The sequence below is a fragment of the Erithacus rubecula genome (genome assembly GCF_903797595.1).
Source record: "Erithacus rubecula genome assembly, chromosome: 3".
Taxonomy (NCBI): Eukaryota; Metazoa; Chordata; class Aves; order Passeriformes; family Muscicapidae; genus Erithacus; species Erithacus rubecula.
The window spans coordinates 60527659-60552511 of record NC_136689.1 but is presented as its reverse complement, the minus strand read 5'-3'; the positions used below and the strand labels follow the sequence as shown (position 1 = coordinate 60552511).

At 39.7% G+C, this 24853-nt stretch overlaps 1 protein-coding gene across 2 annotated transcripts in view; it reads right to left on the bottom strand.

Moving 5' to 3' along the window:
- KIF13A (kinesin family member 13A) overlaps positions 1–24007 on the bottom strand; it is a 103154-nt gene extending 79147 nt beyond the window's left edge. Inside the window, exons 1-2 of one of the 2 annotated variants that reach the window (XM_079302382.1) lie at positions 23530–24007; positions 23255–23345 (exon numbers count right to left, since the gene is read on the bottom strand). In XM_079302382.1, the coding sequence (XP_079158508.1) occupies positions 23255–23345; positions 23530–23584 (146 nt within the window). In that variant the 5' untranslated portion in view covers positions 23585–24007. The remainder of the gene's footprint in view (positions 1–23254; positions 23346–23529) is intronic. The other variant, XM_079302383.1, reaches the window with a different exon arrangement.
- Positions 24008–24853: the final 846 nt, after the last annotated feature.

The window sequence follows — 24853 nt, the reverse complement described above, 5'->3', positions numbered from 1 at the left end:
AATGGACTGATCTGGTGGACTTCTGACTGAAAAAGTGTATATTTTATATGTGAGTGTTATCAGTATTTTATTTACCCAGGAATATACATAGATTTCTGGATAAATCAATACTTTCCTTGATGGTACAGAAATACCATGACTAAGAGGCTGTCTTGATCAACATCAAGATTAGAATTTATGATTCAGTAATTAATTTAGGATTTCAGCCACAAAAGCAAAAAGACATGATAGTACGCAGAGATAATTAGGGATATGATGCTCATCTGCAGCTACATAGACATATGGTAAAAATATACATTCAGAAAAAATATTTTTTTGGTACAAAAAAAACCATACTATTTCAATACTGCTAATTACTTTTCCAGAAAGAACAAGAGAACAACAGATTCATATTAATGGGTTCACCACGTACTTATACAATAGAGGGAGTGGATACATTCCTCAGGTAGCAGATCAGTAGCACGCAGTGTTTCAGAAACAATCAGAACTTCCTGAGAGATAATGGAAAAGATAATTCATGTATTACTCAGGATGAGCTTATTCATTTTGCTTTGCCAAAAAAGGAAGGTGTTGGGACACTTAGTGAAGAAAATGACAATTTACTTGAAGGTATTAATGACTTTAAAGTTTATCAGTGGCTGTAAATGTCAATTTTAGCAGTTCATAAGGATATAGCCAAAGAAAAAATACTAGTTTGGTGTCTCTGCAGCAAGTCTCACACCTTGCTTATTTTCTATACTTCACCAGCTTCTGTAACACTATCTCACACATCAACCACTTCATTCACAAACCAGTGACAATAAAGTTGAATGAAGAACAAACGAAAATTGGATTTAAACACACCCCAAACTATCTTCACTTGCTGTGGCACTTATCAAGCTGTCCATGCCAGGCACTTTAAACTTCTGCAGACCTGTTAGTGATTTGTGCTTGGCACAGGAGCAGGAGGAGGTAGGAGTGCTCTGACTGCCAACCCCCCTCCCTGTAAGGAAGGGCCAGAGCAAGGCCTGGCTGGTGGCTCAGTAACCTGTTCTGCAGAGACTCCCAGCACAGCACTGGCACACTGAGCTACTACAGACTCCAGAGCGACTCACACCCAGAGCTGAGCACCAGAGTTAACAGCAGGACATCACACCAGCACTGTACATACACCATAGAGCCAAGGAGTGAGGGAACTCCTGCAGAGTCTCCTCCTGTTCCCATCCCTCTCACCTCCAAGCAACCATCATTCATCTGGCTCCTGACCATTCTATGGTTTTGAATGCAAGCTGCACAAATAGAAGAGTTTACTATTTAGAAAACCAGACACGACCTTCAGCAAACAGCTTCTGGAGCACTAAGGGGCAGGTCTAGGAAATCATAACTCTGGTTTATCCTTCTTTCATTTATTTAGCATTGAAGACTTAAATTTACTAGACAAACTATTAAGTGTAAATAGAGAAAAAGAACTCCAATATAACCACAAAATACATGGAAATCTCTTTAGATCAGTAACAATGCTGAGACAGTGCCAAAAATTTTGCAACGTCCTGGCACATTTTTATAATCTTCTGTTTAGTTGCAGCTACAGACCTGCTTCAGAAATCCAAATATTTATACAGTTATTAGAAATAAATAGAAAATACTCCCAGATAGAATAGGATACTACAATATTCCCAGTGTTAAAGACAATAATTAAGTCTCTGCGACAGACAAAGAAGTATAAACACTAAATGGTTCTTTTTTTGACAGAACCATGCACAGCTTTTAATACAGTATAAGTCAGTTATCTGTGTAACTACATCATCTGGTTACTGAGTCTATTTAAAGGAAATAAATAACAGGAATTTCAAAGTATAGATTTTATTCCTGACTAGCAGGACAGATCTATGCCGTTACCAAAAAGTGCTCTGAAGTACAGAGAATGTATGTGAGACAGTTTCAGTTTCCAAGTTGCATGTTGAAGCAGGAATGTGCTCTTTTGTTCTATTTTTTTCCCCTCATTTAATCATAATGAAGTCACTTGCGACATTACAACGGTTTCCAAAGCAACAGTCCAGTCAGATGTGATGAACAGAAGATAAGGGTGTGTGGGGAAAGCTCTGTAACTCACCGGCGTTCTTGGTGAGAAACCCAGCATTCTGCAAAATTCATATTCTGCAAGAATACCATCATATAACAGGATCAACATTAAAGAAATACAAGGTGAGAGAATGGGTGTTTTTCCAAAATACCCGAAAAGAATGTGTAAATCAGCCAGCCTGTTCCACAGGGAAAATACAATATCTATAAAACCAAGCAGAAAAAAGCTACTGTGACACAGAACTTAGAGTTACAATAATGTGAATGATAATCCAATGGCTGCTAGACACATCACCCTTCAGTATTTGACTACAAGATTTCCCAAGAACTTAATGAAATAATACTTTATGAATCCAGAGCAGAAAGAGTAATAACCTTAGATGAAATCAGGTGTGTATGCTGACCAGACACTGCCAGAAATATGAGAAACAGAGACTGTGCCTTGAAAAGCAGGAACTTCAGCATGAGAAATGCATCCTGAATTCATCCACAGATACATGCAGTCATATTTCTATAGTCAAATCACCTTTAGGGGTTTCACGAGGTGTCTGCAATCTTTCAAAACAGAGCGCTTGAAACGCCATGGATTAACCAACTCATGTGTCTGTGTCCTGGGGCATGTTATGTGTATATACTGCATATTAATGCTCAACCCACAGCACAAACAACACCAAAACTGCACACTCAGCATCATCTGAATATGTGAGGCACAGGAGATGAGCTCTTCTTTCTTACACTGTATTACTACTTCGCAGATAATACTTTACAAAAGACTCGCCTCAGAAAAACAGTGGTAAAAATTGTTGGAATATTCTCCATCAAAGCACGTGCCCTCCTCATGAAGAAAAAGCCTCAAAGGAGCATTTGAAGGAACAATTGCCACAAAACCAATTATTTCCTTATTGGTATTCTCTAACTATTGGCATGAAAATTAACTGGGAGTCTTGCCTCAATAGCATCCCAGTCCTTGAACCATCCTTCCAGACCTTTTGGTACCCATGAGTACCATACTTCAGGTAAAACGTAACTCTAGATTACAGTAAAAGGGAAGGTCTGTGAAGTGTAGCAAACATGTTAAAAAAAAAAAAAAAAAAAAAAAAAAAGTGATACAACTCAAGAAAATTTATGCTAATCAGAGGCCCAGAAGAAAAACAAAACAAAACAAAACACAACAAAGCAAAACAAAAAAATGCCGCAACCCCAGAGACTATTAATTTCTCTGTTTTAAGGTAGAGAAACAGAGAACTTCAAGAAAAGGCCTAACTTCTGAATAGTACAATGAGTACTGGCACACAGCATTTCTGCTTCTAAGAGTACTTCCAGCATCTACCTATAAAATCATGGGACCACAAATGTGTCTGCATCAGATTACAAAACAGCAAGAACTTCAATTTTAAGTTGCATTTTATCTACTTCATGCTTCAGGACAAACAACAACAATGGACAAATGGCAGCACCTCTGGTAAACTTGGTATCTTGGCTAGTAATTTTCCAAAGGAATAAAATCCATCCAATGCCAATCTTAGAGAGCATTTTAGTACATCTAAACTAAACCTATTGTTACTGTAATATGAGTAGCTATCTCCTAGTTAAGTTTTCAGAGGGACACATAGGCAATCAACTCCAAGAGAGATTTTGGAAAGATATGTTTCTATTGGGGGAGCCAGTAGTAGGGAAAAATAATACAGGAAAATCTGGGTGAAGTGGTTGTTTCCAACAAACTCAGCAGCTTACAGGTGGATTTTGCAAACCTAAAGCTTCACTAAGCTTGTCTTGGCCCATTTTAAGAATTGTCTCAAAAAAGTTTTCTTAAGAAAAAATAATTCACTAATAGCAACTCTCTTGCAAAAATACACCTCACATATGAAGAAAAAGGAGGAAAAAGAAAGAAATACAAAAAGAGAAATTATACACTATACACTGACTATACTTCAGGAATCTGTGAATGTCAATTGTATTTTCATGATCAGATCTGAGTTGTCCACTGCAGTAAAATATCCCCCAGATTTTGCTGAATGAAAGATTATTGCTCTTACACACCTTAATTTGGTATCAAAACCAAAGCAGTCTGGCACATAAACATAAAAACAAATTTAAAATATTATTCCTTGACAGTAACTCTTCTCCAGAAGAGAGGCATAGCATGGCAACATTGTCTCTGGTACCCAACAGCAGCAGACACACATACACCCAGCCTACCTTCACTTTTTTTTCATTGCCAACAGCAACACTAGATTAACAGTGGAAAAAGTGCTAAGAATTCTTAAATACCTCAACCTTAGAAACATTCTTCCAGTATATCACCCCATTAACCAACTTATGTGAATAACTGTAATCCAAAGACATGCTCACTTCATGTTACCTGTAGGATTGTGTGAGATGCCAGAGATTCTGCCTGCTGCCTACAGTAAGGGGAGGCTTGGTAACCCTGGCAGGGAACAATGATAAAGTCCTCTGCCCTCCAGGTTTGCTCAGTTGTTTGCTTTACCACATCCTGCAAAGAGCTCCACAGTCAAAGCAATTGTTTAATGGTTTGTTCTCCTCTATGTCATAACCTAGAGAATACTTCAGTCTGGAAAAAACTTTAAAAGAGCCCCAAACAAGCAGATGTATTTCTTCAGAGAACAAGTTTCAAATGTTTTCACATTCACAAAGTCAAAACAGACAAGTTACTTTTGAGAACATTTTTTTTCTGACTAATTCCTGAAGAGCTTTTAAAAGTCATCTATTCTTCATTACTGTAAATTACTTCCATAATCTCAGAAAATTGTGATAAGGGATTTACAGCAATTTTCCCTTTCCAATAGCAAACAGTGCCTTCTGACCCAATTCCAACTAAATCACCTCATCTAAGCTTCAATTTGTACCACAGGATTTTTCTTCCAATGCTAAACACTGACCATTCTATTTACAACCTCCTGCAGTCCCTGTGTGAAACCTTGTCTCTGTTCTGCACCTCTTCCACAAGCTAAGGGAAAAAGACCCAAAACATTTCCCAGTAATTGTGCCCTCGAAATCCAAGACACCAATGACTCTAATTTACTGTAACTGCACATATTCACTATCTGATCCATAAACCATGTCTCTTTACAAACACATCACTTCCTTCTTTAAGTTTATTATCTATTAAGAAGGTGCTTTTCTCCACATCATGGCAGTTCATCATAATGTTCAGAGAAATTTAACATTCAGGCCTCGGTCTTACAGATACTCAGGATGTCTTAATAAGTACTAGTAAATACATTACTTGGGATCTCTGACACTCCTCCATGTTTACAATGGAGCAGCCATTTATCTTTGCACTGTGATGGAAACTATTACAGCCATCTGTGCTGACTCCAGCTGGTATAGGACTAATATAAAATTCTGTTAGCTGCTTTGAGCTGCTTGTTCAGCTGGCAATAATAAAAGTCGAGCTCGTTAACAGCAGTCTTGCATAGCAAAGTTTCTGCTTACCTCAGAGAGAAGACTAAGCATCTCCATGAACCTTTTCACCATTAAAAAAAAAAAAACATGACTATTTACTTGGCACCTGTTTTCAATAATAACCACCAAAAGCCTCACAATTACATGCTGGAGTTTTTTTTTAATATGTCTATCAACTGAGCCAAAATTACTTTAAAAAATAGAAAAGCTGTTCCATCAAGGCAATATACTGTTTCCTGTATACAAATCAGAGTAATTTCTAAAATCAGAGACCTCTCTAATGCTATTAGAGGCAGTTGAAGAATGAGCATCTCAGAAGCAAGTACTCAGGAAATAGTTTTTTTTATCACTCAACCATCACTTACACAATGATTCAGACTTTATGTCATTTTATAATTTAAACAGACGAGACAAACTACTGGATTGCTCAAGCAATCTGTCATCTTAAATATACACTGGAGAATTTTATGCTCCTCTGCTTGCAAATTGCAGAATTTTGGGACCACAATGTGGGAGACAGAATGAAATTTAACAACAACTGTAGTAGGCCTTCCATTCCCCTTTCTCTCTAAAGTCACAGCAACATTTCTGTTGGCATCAGTAAGCACCAACACCAAGGAAACACAACTTGAACAGTTTAGTTTATCTTATTAAATGTAAAAATGCAGTAGAAATTACCTTTGTGAACTATTACCAGCTTGTGATTCTATCATGCTCCCACAAAACTTTTCTTTTTCATCTACACATTTTATAAGAAACCCTCTTGACACAGCTCATAATACACAATGCTCTTTTATCTTTTGTCCACCTACAGCTTCTGTCCAAAGCTGTAATCACTGCAGTGGTCAACCTGCCTGTGAGTGACTCCAATTTTTCACATTTAGAAGTCATCTCTGATTCTCATCTTTCACTAAACTGTTGAGCCCAAACACACAGGGCAGACAAATACCAAAGGAAAAGCTGTTCCTGAAAGAAGGTGATCCTAGCTGATAGACATGGGCAATAAAAATAATTAAATCAGCACCTAATATGTGATGGTTAGCAAAATGTCTTATCACATACTTTCTCTCAAACCTAGGAAATCCCATACTGTGTCTCAGAAGAAACTGCTCACCCTTTTAAAATTTTCTTACTATAATTCTCATGACTGACCAATATTCCATACCACCAGCGACCTGAGAAACACTATCAAAGAAAAAAATTTTGCAGGTGTAGTTCTGTAGGCCTTGAAGACTAAAGATTTTTTTCTGTGATACCAGAAACTCAGAAGATGGCAACCACCATCCCAGCTTTGTCCAAGCAGCAGGAGACCAAAGTATTCCACACTTCAGAAAGGAGACTGACTTGGCTCACTTACCATACAATCCAGAAACAGGAGAAGCACAAGGTGATTAAAGGCAAAAGGAGAGACATATCTCATTACCTCAAGTTAGCAGATATACTCCTTCTTTCCTTCAGCACTTTCTTCCAATAACTAAATGCACTTCTAGCCTCCCCTCCCCCACCACAAACCCTTCCCCGGACCTGAGCTTTCAGCTGTTAGTCTTTAGTACATTATGGAACCTTCTGTTCCTTGCAGGAAGTTATCCATCTACCATTATCAATATTAAAATACTTATTTTTAAATATTCCTATTTAAAACCTAAGTAGTACAGCTGAAAAAAAAACCCAGAAATACAAAGAACCTCATCAACAGTGACATTACCTCTCAAGGCACAGTATTAAACAGCTGAAGGGTAGTAACTTGAGATGCCACCTCACCTGCTGTGCAAGGCACTACCTGATCACACTTTTGAGTTCAAGGTCAGCTGTTCATCCAGTCCAAGTTAATGGTCTACAGTTTCACTCACTTTTCTGTGGAAAAGCCCTGGAACTTCCAGCAGAAAATTATGCAGCACTTCATTTCCAAAAGCCAGAAGTAAGAAGGTACATGGGAGAGATTTAACTACTAAGACAAAGTAATCTGGCCTCTCATCAACTTGTTGAATTTCAGTACTCATTCATATTATTAAACTTTTAATGTTCAATATGAAAAAGCATCCACAATAAGTTTTTCTTCTTCAGAAACTACTTGGGGTTGGATCTGCCATATGCAGAATTATTAGATTACAACAGACATTTTAATTCATTACCTCTCAAAAAGAAAACCCACAGATCATAATCTGATTTGACCTGTTAATTACTTGTAATTGATGGTATCTTTACTGAATGAAGACAGCTGGAACACTTTGTCCAAGAAAACTGGGAACATGATGAAAAATATCCTTCTGACAGCAAGAACATACTCAGAACTGATTAATCTTCACCTGTTTTTGAGGTCCCAGAGAATTAAGTGTTCAGAAAAGGCAATTCTGGCAAAGGGATGGAAAATAGGAGCTATTTGATGTCTACTTTAAAAACATTATATCAAATGCCATGTAAATGAAAAAATCAAGTCCAAACTAAAACTAGTAATGAACTGTTTTCACAGTATTTTAAAGTCACAGCAGAGATCTACAACTTACTACTACATTTGCTCACTAAAATATCTGGGTTCTTCTTTCAGCTTTTAGCTTGTAAACTTTAAAACTCTGGAAAGAAATATTTAAGCTTTTGCAGCCTTTGTTGCAAAAAAACCCCAAACAAAACAAAAACCATTTTAAACATAAATTTAAGAGGCACATTAAAAATTTTGAATTCAAGCCTGTCTCATTCCCCAAAAACTCAACATTTCACATATGCATGCCCAGCCCAACTACTCCTGCCACATGCTTCACCAAATCTCTGGTCACCAATTTATTCCACGCTTTGCTTTGCACATAAACACTGCAATGTGCTTGAAACAAGTCCAAGCAGGTTTTGCTCTGAAAAATGTCTAGCTGGGATCAACAGCTTCTCTCCCCACAGAACCTGCCCAGTGAATTTGCATTGGCACACTGGCTTTGGTGGCAATATCACTATTCTCACATTGAAAGCCACTACAAGAAGATGGATACATCTATTCTTTACCACCACAGCAACTGGTGTTAAGCTTCAAAAGATACAGTGACACACAGTACAGACACAATGAACTGACAACAGGAAATAGGGAGATAAAGAATCTATCCTCTAAAATTCTGCAGGGCTATAATAATTAACAAAAAAACTTGAGTTTGCATCTTTTCAGGTACTATCACAGTTTGAATGTTGTATTGATAAAATCAACTTTGCTACCTAATTCTTGACATGGTTTACTCAAAAACTGCCAGTCATCATAATCACCTTCCCAAAATGACTTCCTATGTTCTGCAACTCTCACATTTACTGATTTATTGATAGCAGCCATAATCACAGGAACTCTGACAGCCTGCACAGCATGCTGCTGTCAGAAAACACTTTTTTTCTTAAACAATTTGTTTCTCTCTAGACACACTCTGACATTTGAAAACACGTGTTCAAACAACATGCAGTATTCTCAATGGAATTTTACTCAAAGACTATATACAGCTCAAATATTTTAAAGATATGATAATCCTTCTTTCTTAAAAACTTTTTCATTTTTCTTTACTACTGAAATCTTTTTTCCCTCTTTGCCTTGCAGCTAACAATACCCCATCAAAATGTTTTTTGAGCTGTGATCTCAGACTGCAGAGATAGGTTTATCTTTTTATGAATATCTGTTTACAAAGAATAGAACACTACTGTATTATTATACTGAAAGGTAGAAGATTTTTGAAATATCTTTCCATTGCCATTACCTGTGAGAATTTTAGCCATGCTGCTGATTTATTGTGTAGGAAAAAAACCCAGACACAGAGTCCAGCCAGATTTGTGTTTTTTTTAAACTCAGGGCTTAAAACAAAGAAAAAAAAAAAAAAACAAAACAAAAAAAAAACGGTGAAGAGATAAGTCAATGCCTAAAAACAGAGAAAGTGAGTGGACCCTTACATGCAGTGGAAAATCACCTGATTAGGTACTAAAAAGGGCACAGCTTCAGCATGGATACAGCAAGCAAAGGAGCATTCCAGATTAAGAGAGGGTCTATATCACCCTGCAGAAATGCAGAAGCCTTTTCATTCAGCAGCAGCATACTAAGCACAGCTGCATTATGAAAAAAAGTTATTCCGTTGTAAGATTTGTCTTACTGCAGCAGAAAAAAAAGACCAACAAAACCCAAAAAGCAACCAAACTCTAAATTAGATATCTTAAAATCAAATCAAGCTGTCCATCCTGAGAAGTTTCAGAGCAGGAGAAAGATATTTACCAATTAGCATACAAAAATATAAATACAAAGTAGTTAATAATAGGATTAAAAAACCCCAATCCCTGTCAGTGAGTACTTACTATAAGGGAAGTTACTCAGAGGAGTGAAACACATAACACAGACAAAAGAGCTGAGACACGAGTGACACACACACACCATAATAACTACAGATGACTAAATGCAATCAAAGTTTCCCATTTAGAGTAAGCAGCAGAGTGCTGCTGGGAGTTGCTAACAGCATTCAAGCTCTATTCTGAAACATCATCATTTCTAGAGATAACACTTTATAATGGTATCTTTAAAGAGCATGGGAGAATGCAGATAGAAGGTCAGGAGAATGAAGGGTATAAAACGAAGGAAGTTAAACTTGAGGAGAACAGAAAAAGGCACAAACTTTATCTATGGATCCGCCTGAACAGAAATTACAAGGTTTAGTAGTTGGATTAGCTTTGTCTGTTTAAAGAGCCTGCAGGGTGATAAGTCAGGCCTGGCTAGTGGGCCCAGCCCCCTGCATGCTGACCTAGAGACTGCAGGAGAGAGCCTGTGGCCTGTGCTGGCATCCACTCAGAGGCAGTTAAGAAGGGAGTTCTGGGATTCTGCACTGGGATATGAAGTGTTTGCCAGTGATGCTGTACTGCAGTTACACAATAGAAAGTCTCCTTCATAGAAAGAGAGAACTGTGAAAAATGTATTCCTTCCTGATGATCGTTTTTCTCCTGCTACTGGAAATAAGTGTGCTTTAAACTTAACATTCAGAGCAATCAGTAAGGTCAACAGGTGTATTTAAATCAGTGTGAGTGTTACCTCACTTTTTGGCAAAGTATTTCAACTACTTAGTTTCTAGACTCAACAAAATATTTTAAATACTACTTTAGACACAGCTATATAGTTCCATTTAGTACCATCCATGTGGCGATTGCAGTCAGCTCTACTACCCATGACAGCACTCTGAACCACTCTGGAAACAAAAAATCCCAGAAAACAGAGTGCACACTCAGAAGCATGTTACAGGTACTCTCAAACACCAAATCAACACCATGAGTCCATGAGATAGCTCTATGCTCTATGAGCCAGTCCTCACACATGAGTTTTAGGAGATTCTCATCAACTTTACCTCATTACCTGAACATGTGCTCATCTGCATTTGAACTAGGAGAGCAGCAGTGGAGGCCCACACTCACCTACCTTCTGCCCTTTCCTGTCCCTGGCATTGCTCTTGACTCCAACACTGCCACAAACACCAGGTACAGCATGGGCAGCACGGGCTAATGGAGCTCTGCTAGACACCCAGACTGTGGGAGTCCAGCACTGAGTCTCCTGATCTGACTCTGCACAGAGGAGCCGAGGCCTCGCAAAGCTTATCAGCTAAACTTCCACGACACTGAGCTGCAATTCTTCTGTTTCAGGAGCTGCAACTCAGCTAATTATCTCTGCCATAAATAACCCACGGCCTAAATGATCTACCCAGGGATCTGCCTGCATAGTGGATAGAGTTCACAAAACAAACAAGAAGAAATAAAGCAGAATTACACATGATCTCTCAAAAAGTTGACAAAGATCCTTAGAAGAGAATGCAAAGCCATATTTTAAGGAACAAGAAAGACTCTGAGCAAGCAGATCTGTCTGAAACCCCCTGAAAAGTCATATGAAAGGGCACACAGGTTCTGAACTCTGATAAGCATTACATTAATTAGGGAGCAGCACTAATGAGGTCAGCAGTTCTGGGTTAGTAACACTAGGATAAGGAATGTGAAGGAGCAAAGTAGGTGAGGAACAATATTGCAAACAATCAGGTTTGACAAACACAGCATTAAGTTCAAAATTATTTTAAATGTTTATCACACTGATTCTTCAGTGTAGCTTTCTCACTTTGACCACCATCACCAATAATTTAAGTCACAGCAACCCTCAGTTCTCAAATGTCAATGTAATAAGGAGTCAGCTGTTTCCTTTTTTGCCTTAATAGCCATTCTACTAAAAAAAAAATTGGCTAAGATGTTGTTTGATCAGTAATTTCACACCAGCTTAATTTATTTTCATTACTACACCTGCAAACTCAGACATTAAATTGAAAGAGCATACTACAAGAGAAGCAGCATCTAAGGCAGGTATCCCATTTCAAATACTTTCTGATTACGTACTTCAACAGAAAAAAACTACAAAAATAACCCAAACCAATCAACCAAAAATGCCACAGGAGACCAACACAAATCAGCCTTTGCTCCTTCTGTTAAGAGGAAAAGTACTGCAGGAAATTTATAAATTTTCTTCTATTTTTGAAGCAAATGAGAATGATAATTACAAAAGCATTTAAAATACTAAATATTTCCACCATTATTTGGAAAAAATATGCAAGTTTCCTGGTCAAATCAAACACTTACTTTCAGCTCACTGAACTCTAACATTGCTCCTTAGAGCTACTAGTCAACAGGTTGTCAGACTCCTACGACTTCCAAATATTTCCTGAAATTAATGAAATTAGCGAGTTTTAGTTTTTCTTTTCCCACACAACAACTGTTTGTTGTCAGTATTTCTATTTTCTTTCTTTGGAACACACTGTTAATGAAAAACTCTTCATTCAAAATTTAGTTCTGCAATTCCACTTAAACATATCCCATTTCAAAGTCCATAAAGACCCAGCATTTACTTTCCCTCTCCCATCTGAGCAAAAGCAAGCTCACTTGCCTCTCCTTTTTGAACCATGAAGATGCCAATACCTTGAGAAAAACATTTGAACCATGAGATCCTTCAGAAGGCGTCCTACAACAACCTCCTAGACAAAGGATGACAGATTAAGATCAATTTGGTTTAGAGAGATTTTAATAAAACTAGTTTCACAGTTTGGTCATGTGAGTACAAGAGCGTTTTCAAAGTCTATTTTATCTATCTTGCACATGGGCCATGGATTTCTTCTTCATTCAGGTAAGAAATTCTGAAATAGCAACCAATAGTACAGGTCAGACCATACACCAGAACAACCATAACTAAGAAAACATAGATGTGTTGCAAAGCACTAAGGGCACTCAGCCTGCTCAACACTGCCAATCTGAACTTCTGGGTTTAAACTAGCCCAAAGTTGCAAGAGGACATCCTGAAATTCCAAACAAAGGTACACCATACTCCTCAGAGCACACACAAAACCTCTGAGTGCAGAGGGCAGCAAGGGCAGCATTAGCATTTCTGACAAAAAGAGTGCCACTGACACATTCACATCTGCAAAACTGAAACTTCAAAAACTACTTAAGAGGATGCAGCCTGCCCCAAGAAGCAAACAAAGAAAGAGAGATTAGACTGATGTCTCTCCAGGTTTAGTACTCATCCACCACACCCCTGCTGAGAACTTGAAAATAGACCTGTCAAGAGCTAACTTCTAACTTTCACCACATGGAAGTCAGACATCTCCTTCCAGTACCCACCAATTCTGACAGTAAAGAGGAATCCAATCATGGAACTGTAATGCTAAGAGAGACAGAACATCTACTAAATTTATTTAAAGAATCAAGTTACTGTTCCATTGAAAGGAACCTGAGAACAAATATTTCATCTTCAAACACAATTCATCATCCTTTTGATGGACACACAAGTTGTCTTCCATTATTCCAATTATTGCACAGTCAATTTGAAAAGGATCTCATTCATGATATTTAATGCAATAAACAGTAAAAATTCAGTGTTAAAATATGGATTACAGCCATGCACTAAAACATGTCATGGACTTAGCTACAATGCTATAAACACCTCAAACAATAAACATTTTAAGTACTTGACAAGGAAGCTACATAGCAAGATGTCCAGTGTTCAGTGGTCTGTTTACAATAACCGATTTTCCTTTTTGTTTTCAACTTGGATCTCAACCAGAACACCCATGAAGACTAGTACCACCCCAGAGAATGCCAGGTTTTCAGGAGGATGAAAATAAGCTTTTTTTTTTTTTTTTTGCAAGTAGGGGAGGCAGGAAATGTTGGTTGATTTGATTTTCTCCAACACGTATTTTAAGTAATTTCATCATGTTGTTGGGCAAACATTTCTGCAGCTCTTTTTGTCTTTTATTGTCCTGGTTCCCAAGTATCCTTTCCCTATATATTCTACCACATCAGCAGCAAATCCATTAACAAGCCATCTCTTGGGTTACCTTATGTGTCAGTTTCTCTGCAGACACTGAAGCAGCATTTCTCAAGGGCACTCCTATCAAAAATGCAGGTACAAGGATTAGATTTACACCAGAAGAATTTGAACTATTCAAAAGTTCCTTCTTTTTAAATGTAATGGGCACTATGTAAAGTATTAGCTTTCCTTCCAGAGAGTTTTTTTCAGAATAGCATATCTGCTCTGAACCCAGAAAGAAGCTTCAAAACAGCAAAACATGAGTGCTGGGATGATGGTCCATTACACACTTAAAACAAAACTTTCAAAACCAGATTTTCATCTCAATATAATAAAACAGCATAATGCAGGAGGTCTGCAAATACTTTCTGCTCTTACTCCCTTACATAACTGCACAGGTTCTCTTTAAAGAAAACATATTCAAACACAACTACTTGTTGCTGAGCATTCAGAGGATACATAAGTAATGCATTACTGTCTTCAGCTACATACAGTGAATAAATTATTATTTCTCTTTTTCACCAAATGGCCAATTTCTATTTCAGTCTTTCTGTCAGAGATATTGCTAGATAAAATTCTCTGAAAATGTATTTGAACTCTAAAATAAATTGAGAATTATCTCAAAATAAAGAATGACAACACAGTATGTCAGGTAGGAAAAAATATCAAAACTCATCAACATGTTTAGGACTTGCATCATTTAGGGAGGTGGCACTACTGAGCCAAAACAAGTCCAGAGCACTGCAGACTCACATCACACTGTATCTCAAAAACTCACATTGATAGATGCTGACAAAGAAACTTTCCAAAGCAGAACAGGACTCCACTCATTCAGGGCCATGCAGCTTTGCCAGCAGAGAACCTCCACCAGCTCAGTGCCTCCACTGGAATGCTCTGTTGATTTATCTTTTGCAAAAGCTTGTCAACTGTAAAGCAAGCCTGGGCTTTTGAATCACAAAGTAAACTGAATTTAAAGTAAATATTCAACAAGAATAAGAACTCTGAAGCTTTAAAAATTACATTGAAGCCAGTGCCAGTAATCATACAAGTCAATTTGTTTGGCAGATAAATTGCCCCTCCCACCTCACATGATCTTTTTTGCTTCAACTCTGAAAGAATCAAGTTCATGAAAGGCCACCTCAGCTACACTGGACATGATTATTAATAATTGAGACAGAAAGTGGAAACCACCATGAGAAGAAGTATAAAATCCTCCAGTTTCTTATCTAAGATTTGCTCTTCCTTGTCATCATGGAAGAATTAAGCAAAACAGACCACTCCACATACTAGTATTTAACACTAGAAAAATTATTGTAGTAGCTCAAGAGATAGATTCAGAATTTTGAAGACTTACACTAGGAGAAAATTTAATCTTCGCTGGAGGCTTCTGTACACTATTTAATTTGGATTGACATTTGTGTTTGAAAAGAGACTGGAATAAACTAAGAAAATGTAAGCTCAAAAAATAAAATATGATGTGTATTTTTATTGTATTTGTAAGCCTAAAATATTCTCTCGCAGAAAAAAAAATAGAAAAAAATATTCAAGGGTTGACATTTTCAGCGATGTGTTTTTAAAACAAAGCATCAAGTTACTTCATATAAAGTTTACAGTTCACAATGCACCCTGGCACTTTTTTAAACATATGGAGCAGTATCTTCCTAAGAACATGCAGAGATAAGCATGCCATTCCAGACACAGCAATTGCTTTGATTCATATTTATGAAATGCTTAAAATTCTTGGAATATACATACACACTGCAAAAGAAGATGTGGTGACACCATGAGTCTCCAGTCACTACTAGCCTGGTATCTGTGCTGTTACTGAACATGAAGAGGCAGCAGCACAGGTTTGGTGAAGACTAATTTTTAAGAAACAGTTGAGTTAAGAACCTGTTGCTAGTGCACAGTGAGCCTCTCATCACCCATCTGCAGCATCATCATTAACTGTGCTAGTTACCATACACTAGCACAAGCACCAAGAAATGTTTCAGGCACACCTTACCACTGCTGTGTTGACTGATGCACCTCAAAATAAACTCTGTACCATTAATAAGTACCAAAATATATTAATGGCTTAATCTGTCAAAACAGTAGTTGTGGTATAAATTTCTCTCCTGAGTTATAACACCTAAACAACAAATATGCCATTATAGGATGATAAGTACATAAAGGACTTTATGAGGGGCTATGACTACACAGATTTCCCTATAGTGATCCAAATGAAATGAGACAGAACATTCAAATTTCCTCCTATTGAAAAAGTTCTACCTTACAAGCCACCAGCTTCACAATATCCAAAGATGATGTAAGAGTATTTGGTAAGCATGTATGTGAAGATGTCTCTACTTAGGATGTAACAAAATGCCAAATTAAGGGTGTGGCTGATGACTACAGAATTACTAGTTCAGGATATGGTTATGAATTTATAGATGTTTTGATGGCTGAGGGTGGAGTTTTTAAACTATTACTTTTATATTAGAAGGCAACTATCAAAAATAAGGGCCAGAAGTACAGATGATAACACTAACAAAGCACAACATCATCAGAAAGCCACTTACTCACTTTTCACCCCAAATGAGAAATTACATAAAGGGACTCTCTCCTCTGGCATTGAAAACAGCCAGTGTAACTCCTGCTCTTCATCAACACTGGTATCTTGAGCTCAAGTCATTGATTTTTCAACTCCTGTCAGCAATGCATTTTTCTTGTTGACCTTCATATTCTAAGATAACTTACCGAGCTCCTCTATCACCCCCCAGCAAGCACTCATCTCTAGCTTCACACAGAAGAACCACAAAGACACACACAGTCACCCCAAGCTCCATCAAACCTCAAACTCTAATGACCAATTTCATATCAATATACAAAGTCAGGTACTGGCCAGACAAACTTATGGCCCTTGTACTTCCTCTCGTAACACTCCACTCTGCCATCAGTAACAGAAATTCTTTCAAAATACCAAACAACCAGAGAAATTACTCAGTTAAACAAGAACACATGCACAAGCAGTTGGCATCTCGCTGGAGCAGGCAGTAATTGTTTCCATTAATAGATTCAAACCATGCCCAAGGCAGGCCAAATAAGCAAAGGCACTGCACTACTTTCCCATCACTCAGGACAGTCTGTGCATGCAGGAGAGACCACTACTCAGTCTGTACCAGAGAAATGCAGGAGTTCAAATCTGATAAAGTCTCAAACACAACAGCAACAAGTGCATTGGTGAATTTAAAGATTTAGCTCTAATCTTATTACTAGAAGTACCACCATGTTGAATGCCTGACAGCAGCTGCCTGCCTGCACATGCTACAGGCCTGACCAGACTGAGAAGGGATTCGCTTTGTCCCTGAAACTTTGTGCCAAAATTCACACCCCAGCTCTGCTCGACACACAGACCTGCACGGGAGGCAGCTGCTGTGCACTGCTGCTCCCCGAGCTCAGGTTCTGCAGCACGGGCACTTCTCAAGCACTTCCTAAAGGATCTTGAATCTAACCCACATCTGGGTCACAACATGTTTACAAGCATCATTTAACTAAGTTTTTTAACTATTACAGTACAGTGAATTACAAGTCTGGAGTCTTACCACATGCACATTTAATAAAGCCAGCAGATGCACAACAGAGCAAGGAATCTTGTTTTCAAAACAAAACAACTGTCTCTATTTACACTAAGGGGGTAAGGAGGTGAAAATAAAACTTTTTCTTTAGTCCTGACATCACCCAAAAAAGGAAAAAAAAACACCTCTCTGTTTAAAGAGAGCTGCAATTCTTAAACATTCATAATTCATTTTAACTGACAACATATTCAAGGTGTATTGACTAGTAATCCCGAGCTCAAAAACATCTCTGGCTGCAGAAATAAACATTTGCATGCATAGCTGTATTTTCTAAACACATAAGCTTAGCATGTTTATAGGCCTCCTGATCTTTTCACACATATTTTCATGTCCCACAACTTAGGTACTTCTGACACAGTAAAAGAGAAAAACTGGACAGGTTTGAAGCTGCACCTCATTCAACTGTGTTCTACTCAGAAATATTTGAACATAACACTCATTATTCCAAAAGCACAGAATGACTAAAGTAACAATTGCCTAAACATGGTCATTCTAAGAAGAGTTCTCCTTCTCCTCAAACACTTTATCTATTTTTATTCTGAAATTTTGCCAGCTAAATACTACAGGCTGCTTACCCACAATCCCAACAGCTTCCAACAGTAGTTTCCTCTAGCAATCACATTTAAAAAGTAAATCACAAGGTCCTATCAGCAGTCTGGATTTTACAAAAATGGTAAAATAACCAATGTTGCATTTACTCATTGTTAAGGTCACCTCATGAAGAACCAAGAGCCACATCACACAGATTTTGGACTATAAGTTTGTGCTTCATTGTGTTCCAAATTATGGAATTTTAGAACAGCAGTTTCAAGGAACTGCATCTAGTGTTGTATCTGAGGCATGAATGGATTAAAGTAATGCAAAAGTAGCCCCCAAAATGACATTTTCCAACCACACATTTCATAATTCAAATCCACCTCCTCTGCCAAGGTTCAAAGCTAACAGTTCACATCCTGAACACTGACGTCTAACAGGAAAGTTGGACAGGTCAAAGTCAGATTACTTTCACAATTTCCTGCAAAGATAAAAGTTGCTGCCTTCTACTATTTAATGATCCACCTCTGACAGGTGATAATTTGAAGTTCACAAATCAAATATGTGATCTGGTTGGTCATTCCTACAGAGATGGAACTAATTAGCAGCTGTCCTGTTTCAGCTTCCAGAAGTTTCAATTTGAATAAGTTACCATTATCATGAAGGCCTCCAACAGCACTCCTCTCTCATCTCTGATGCTACCCAAAGCAACAGATCAAAAACTATGAAGTACTGCAACCACCAAGGGAAGGACCATGTACTAAAGACCATCCAAAATCATGTTTTCTCCAAAGCAGGAGCAACAGCTGTTTTCTGGAAACAAGAGTTTTAGGACAAGCTGCCTAGGGATGAAATCTGTGCTTCAGATATTAATCTTTGGAAGTATTATGACCTACAAAAACTAGATAGAGGCATACACATCTGTTCCCAGCTATTTATTTTATTAAAGAGCTTAAACCTATGAAAAAAAAAAATAAAGCCCCCATATATATTCTGGAATCTTTAGTAATTCAGCACTCTGAGAAGAGGGAGGTTTTTAAGTAGAACTGGGCTTTGGTGCTACTTGTCTTATCAAAATGAAGATGGAAGAACACAGAACAAACAAGTCATAACATGCTGGGTTTCTTTTTTTAAGAGTTAAGACAGGCAAGAAAATACTTTTAGAAAAAAAGTGAAATTTTGAGTTCAGCTTTACAATCTGAGGACTTCTTTCTTATTTTTTGCTCTGAGATTTTTATTAAAGCAAAGTTTGCAATAGACTACTGTGCTATAATGGAATGAATTGCCCAATAAAGGAATTTGTGCTTCAGTTAAAACTACAGATGAAACAGCATTTCAGTTCTACTGTCTCCATGGTTCCTTGTTTATTTCTGTCAAGACAAATATTTTGCTTACTAAAGGAAAAATCATGTCATGAAGAACTGTTATCAGGGAGCTAAAATAAAACTTTTCAGATCCTACGTGTTAAAAAGTGCAGCTGAAAGGAAAGGAAGGAAAGCATATTTTGACAATCAGAAACAGAGGAGGAACCAACCCAGCAAGACCTCATTTGTCCTACTGAAAAATAACATCCGTAATGTAAAGCCAGATCTTTAGTAGACACAGAGATGTGAAATGTCCATTGTAAAAAATTATTCAACCATTTCGTAGGATTGTCTGTGACTCCATACCCTAATTATCTTATAGTTAATACAGCACCTTGTTGCCAACAACCAAATACAAACATTTATAGCAGGACAGCAGGATATATTCAATTGGCTTTGAAACATAATATTCATTTCTAAAACACTATAAATTAGAACAGGGGGTTTTTTTCCTGTGAAAAGAGTACTTTGAGAAAGGAAATTCAGGTTTCCAGGTAAAGAAAGGAAAAACAAAAAAAATCTGAGTTCACAGAAACCTTTTTTTCTTGGGAAAAAATGGAAATCTATATTGGTTTGGGAAGAAAATGGCTGAGAGATACAAGAACTAACTAAAAGAACACATAAACACACTCCAACACATTTAAAGGAAATTACTGCTACCAGTAAAAGCAAAACATGGGTTAAAGGTATGAAGTCCAACAACGAACTTCCAAAAACTTTGCCAGCACCAGAGATTATACCTGATAGCAGCTAATGAAAACCATTCCTTTTTGAACTCTGTCTCCTATTATTTCAGTTGATAAAGATTTTCCTTTGCCTTTCAGACTCAGACTGTTCAGTTTTACTGTGTTCTGGTTTTCTTTCTTCATTAGTTTAGAACACTAAAAGTCATGTGTCAGTAGGCAAAAGCAGGCCTGCTGCTTATAAAAAGACAGAACCCTTGCATTTAATAACAATTACTATTTTGTAGCTGTGTTTATTACAGTGTGAGTGCTGTGTGGTCTAGCAGTTAGAAGATGCAGTCGGAATCGTGTTGTAATTTATGGTTATAACTTTACCTCTAACATAATAATGAAAGTTGGACAAATGACAGCACTGTCTGAGATTTTAGGGATTTTTACATCACCTGTAAAACTAGCATTACCTGCCCATCTAAAATCCTTCAGAACTATCCTTAATAATGCCTACAGCCTAATTAAAATAATGCAAATGAATTTAGAATTAATTCAAAAATTCCATACAGCATAGGCAAAGCTAGTAAAATCTGATTTTCCTAACCTTGGATGTTCTTCCAAGAGCAAATTTTATAATTTTATAGCTATTAAAGAGTTACCTAATTTTATTTTAGAGAATTCTGTCAGTACCTTTTAAATTATAACTGAGAGAACAAAGCAAATAAAGAGCATGGTCCTGAATTCTACTCTCTACACCCTATAGTCTCTTGGCTTCAGCTGAATTTTAAAAAGCAGCCCAGGAAACCAAATTTGCTTTAGAAGGCTACTTATTCTTATTCCAAAATGCAGCACAAACTTGTACTTCCATTCAGTTAGAAAAGGGAAATTTCCATATATAAAGAAAAAACACAAAAAGGGAAAGGTAAGACTAAACAGAATATTAAAATAATGCATAGAAGAGAGAAAGACCAATTAATCACCCTAACAAATTAAATTATTTTTGCAATGACATGGTTGCTCTGAAAGAAAAATCCAGTTAAGCTATATAAAAACAAGCTGCACAAAGAAAACCAAAAATCCGTTTGACATCTCTAACCCTGCCAAGGCATCAATCCAAGTGCAAGCAGCAACTATTCAGCAATTCAGAGCCAGTTTATACAGACATTTTATGGTGGGTACACATGGAAGAACAGAATCCATTCTTCATCATGAGAAATTAAACTATTTATATTGAGTAAAAAATATAAACCAGCAGTTTAGCACTGAAGGGAACATAAGGATGTTCACGAGGCCCTAGAAAGCCCATTAGGCATTTTGACAGATTACAAATGGCAAAGTCTGCCATTAAGCAGGCACCCAAACTATCTGCTTGCACTAATGAGAGTTATTTCTGATCAGTATTTCTGACTGTTCTTTCCAATAACACATCTGGCAGTTGTTTCAAACACACAAGTTAGCAGCCAGCCAAATTCCAGCCTCACACTGTGCTGCAAGCAGGACAGACATCCCCTGCCAACACAGCTGCCGACAGTGAGGTCGCACACAAGCGTCACAGCTCTCACATAAGGCTCTCAACGTAGAAACAGAAACCAGTTCCCAACAAGAGAATTTATATACCCTATAGGTATTAAAGCCTGATAAACACAAGACACACAAGCTCTCAAAAGACAGTGTCACTGAATACCTGCAGGCCAATGTGCACAACAAGCAAAATTCCCATGTTACTGGCTCTTTAGTAAACTACCTGGCCCTTATGTCTCTCAAGTCCATTAAAATAGTGATTTTTAAATCTTAATTGTTTTTACTTTATAAACTCTATGTATCATTTATGTTTCATACCTGTCAATCCCACTCACTTTGAGGAGTTTGTTATTCTTATTACAACAGTGTTGTGATGGAAGCTATATACACATTTCAATAAACTCCTGTTGATTGAAAAAAACCCCATACATTCTAAAACAAAATAGTTTTTAAAAACCCCCAAGGCTTCCATTTCACAGATGAGCTGCTAAGACCCAGAGAGGCAGCACAACTTATAGAAGATCACACAAAGATCTTTGAAAGAAGCAGGAAACAAGCACAGACCTTTCAAGATGCAGGCCAGCACTTTAGCCACAACAATGGTTCTGAAGACAATGCAAGTTGGATCTAAAACAAACTGGTGCGATTACAGCTATATTCTAGTACCTGGGTAGTATGAGAAGCACCTTCACACCTTGGACATGCAAAAATAGAAGAGGTCTCAACTTTTTCTGCTAGAAAGCTGTAAAAGCATGATACCCTGCCTTTACAAAAAAAAAAAAATACTCACACTACAGTTTCGTCATAACTATTATGAACTGAGTGAAAAATATTTTTTAAAAAGGCTTAAGTACTAGGAAGGTGCTAGGTTAAAAATCTCCATACCTATCCAAATGACTTCTTACTTCTTGGAATTAAATGCATTTAACAGATCAATTGAACTTGAGCAGTCAACAGGTAACCCAGCAGATAAGAATACAAGTGAACACTCCAGCACAAAATAACTATTCCCCTTGCACCTCCCTGTCTTTCCCCACACTCCCTCAAAGGAAAGAAATCTTTTCCTGTTCTGATCTATTTTTACAGTCTAGTGCATTGGTATTTTGGATTTTTTCCAAGGGTATTCTTTACTGGGGCATCACAACTAAATGCCAGATTAAAAATTATTTTAGCATATTCTCATAGGCTGCTTCACAGAACAACACTGAATTAATAAAGGATCTAGCAATTACAGCCTTTTCAAATGCAAATAGGTTAAAACCTAGTAAACAAAGTTATATAAAAAAAATATCCATCACTAGCATGAAAATCAGATTCTGCTTCTTGTTCCCCCACAGGTTACACCAAGTTGTTAACAGCCTACACTCTAGGGAAATTTCTGAAAACGACACACACAGTCTAAGTCCTTAACCTACTCAACAGTTCGTTTTTTGAGCAGTCAATCAAGAATCAACTTCTAAACCGGGAAACTAACAGGGATCTTCTGTCTCCACACCGGGTACCACCGACTCCCCCAGGAAGCCAGGTAAAGAACCTGCCCGTGCTTCCCATGGATGCAAGCCCAACGCAGCAGCCGCGGCCAGCGCTCGCCTCTCGCCCCGTCCCTCCCGCCGCAGCCCCGAAAAGCACCGAGCGGCACCCGGGGGACCCGCTGCAGCCCGGACAAAGCCAAGCGAGGCGGAGGAGCCGGGGCTGGGCTCTCACTCGGGGCACGGCGACTCGGGCTTTTACCTTTCTCCCTGCTTGGCGTTGGAAGGCGGCGGGTGAAGCACAGTCTGGTTCCCTTCCATCTCCACGATGCACTTGGTATTCAGGTCCAGCTCTGCAAGGCGACACGGCGGGGGGCTGTAGCCAGGGCGAGCGCACCCCCCTCCTCCCGGCACGCCGGTGCAGCTCGGCCCCCGGCGGCTCCCCCGGCAGCGCGGGGCTGCAGCGGCCCAGGGGGCTCGTCCTCCCGCCCGCGCTCCGGTGCCGCCCCGCCCGGGGTGCCCCCAGACCCCGCTCACCTCTCTTGTTCATGGGCCGGACCCTGACGGCAACTTTCACCTTGGTGTCCGACATCTTCCCCGCTCCCGGGAGCGGCGGGCGGGCGGCCCCGCTCAGCGCCGGCGGCGGCAGCGACACGGCGGAGCGCCAGCTTCCATGCCGGGCCGGGCGCGAGGGCGGAGGGCCGGGGCAGGCGGGGAAGGCGACAGAGGGAGGGAGGGAGGGAGAGAGGGAGGGAAGGAGAGGAGGAGGAGGAGGGTCCGGCGCCGGGGAGGGCGGTGGTGGCGCACCCCAGCCGGCTCCTTGCTCAGCCGCGGTCCGCGCCGGCGCTGGCGCTGGCTGCCGACGGGCTCGCTCGCAGAACCGCTGCTGCTGCTGCCGCCGCCTCCTCCCTGCCAATCCCCACCGCCATCTTCCGCCGCCTCCTCCTCCCGCCGCGCCGCCGGGAGTGCGGGCGCCCAGGCTGGCGGCGAGAGGGCGGGGAAAGGCGGCGGCGCCGGAGAGCGACGGAAACAGCCGAGCGCCTTCGGCAGGGCGGCGTGGGGAGACTCCCTCTGCCCCCGCCCCATCCTCGGCCGGCCGCCGCTTCCCAGCGAGCAGGCGCGGAGGGGCGCGGGAAGGCGGCGCTGGCGGCCGCGGGCACGCCGCGGGATGTCGGCCCTGCCCGGCAGCCGCCGTCCTGCCTTCTGCAGGTGCACGCCGCCACCGCAGAGACACCGGCTTGCCCCGCTCTCCATCCAGTTCCCTTGGGCAAGGACAGGAAAAGCCACAATGTTATAGGGTCAGGGGATGTTTTTTGACAAAATATGCACGACGCAGGATGACCTGGGTGCGATGTGCGTGGAGGCCTGGGAGCGGTGCAGCACCTCAAGGTGATGGAGCAGGGAGCCCTGCCCGGGCTCCAGCCTGCACAGCACCTCCTTGGCCGTCAAGGGCTGGCTACCGGCGAAGTGCCGGCGCCACTTGCGCTGTCCCGCTGTTCCAGGCAGCGACGGGCCACCACTGAGGAGCGCCAGCCCGAACGCTGCAGGACAGGTAGTGTCCAGGGCAGTGGCCAATTCAGTACTGGGGGAAACCATTACAAACAGTGGCGTTTTATCCAGCAACTGAGAGCTCTGAGGATGGCTGAGCTTCCAGTGGGCAAGAAAGATTTTAGTTTAAAATGTAATAGGCCCCTTTTCAAAGTGTCCTGTTAGTGTTTCCTTAGCTTCAGTAAAGTATCTTCCAAAGAATCAATCCTTATTATCGATGCAGCTAACTGGAAGGAATCCCAGTCCAAAACAGCGATGTCGGTAGCATTTTCTTTACGGAAGACAGGCTCGAACCCAAGTGGGATTATTCTGT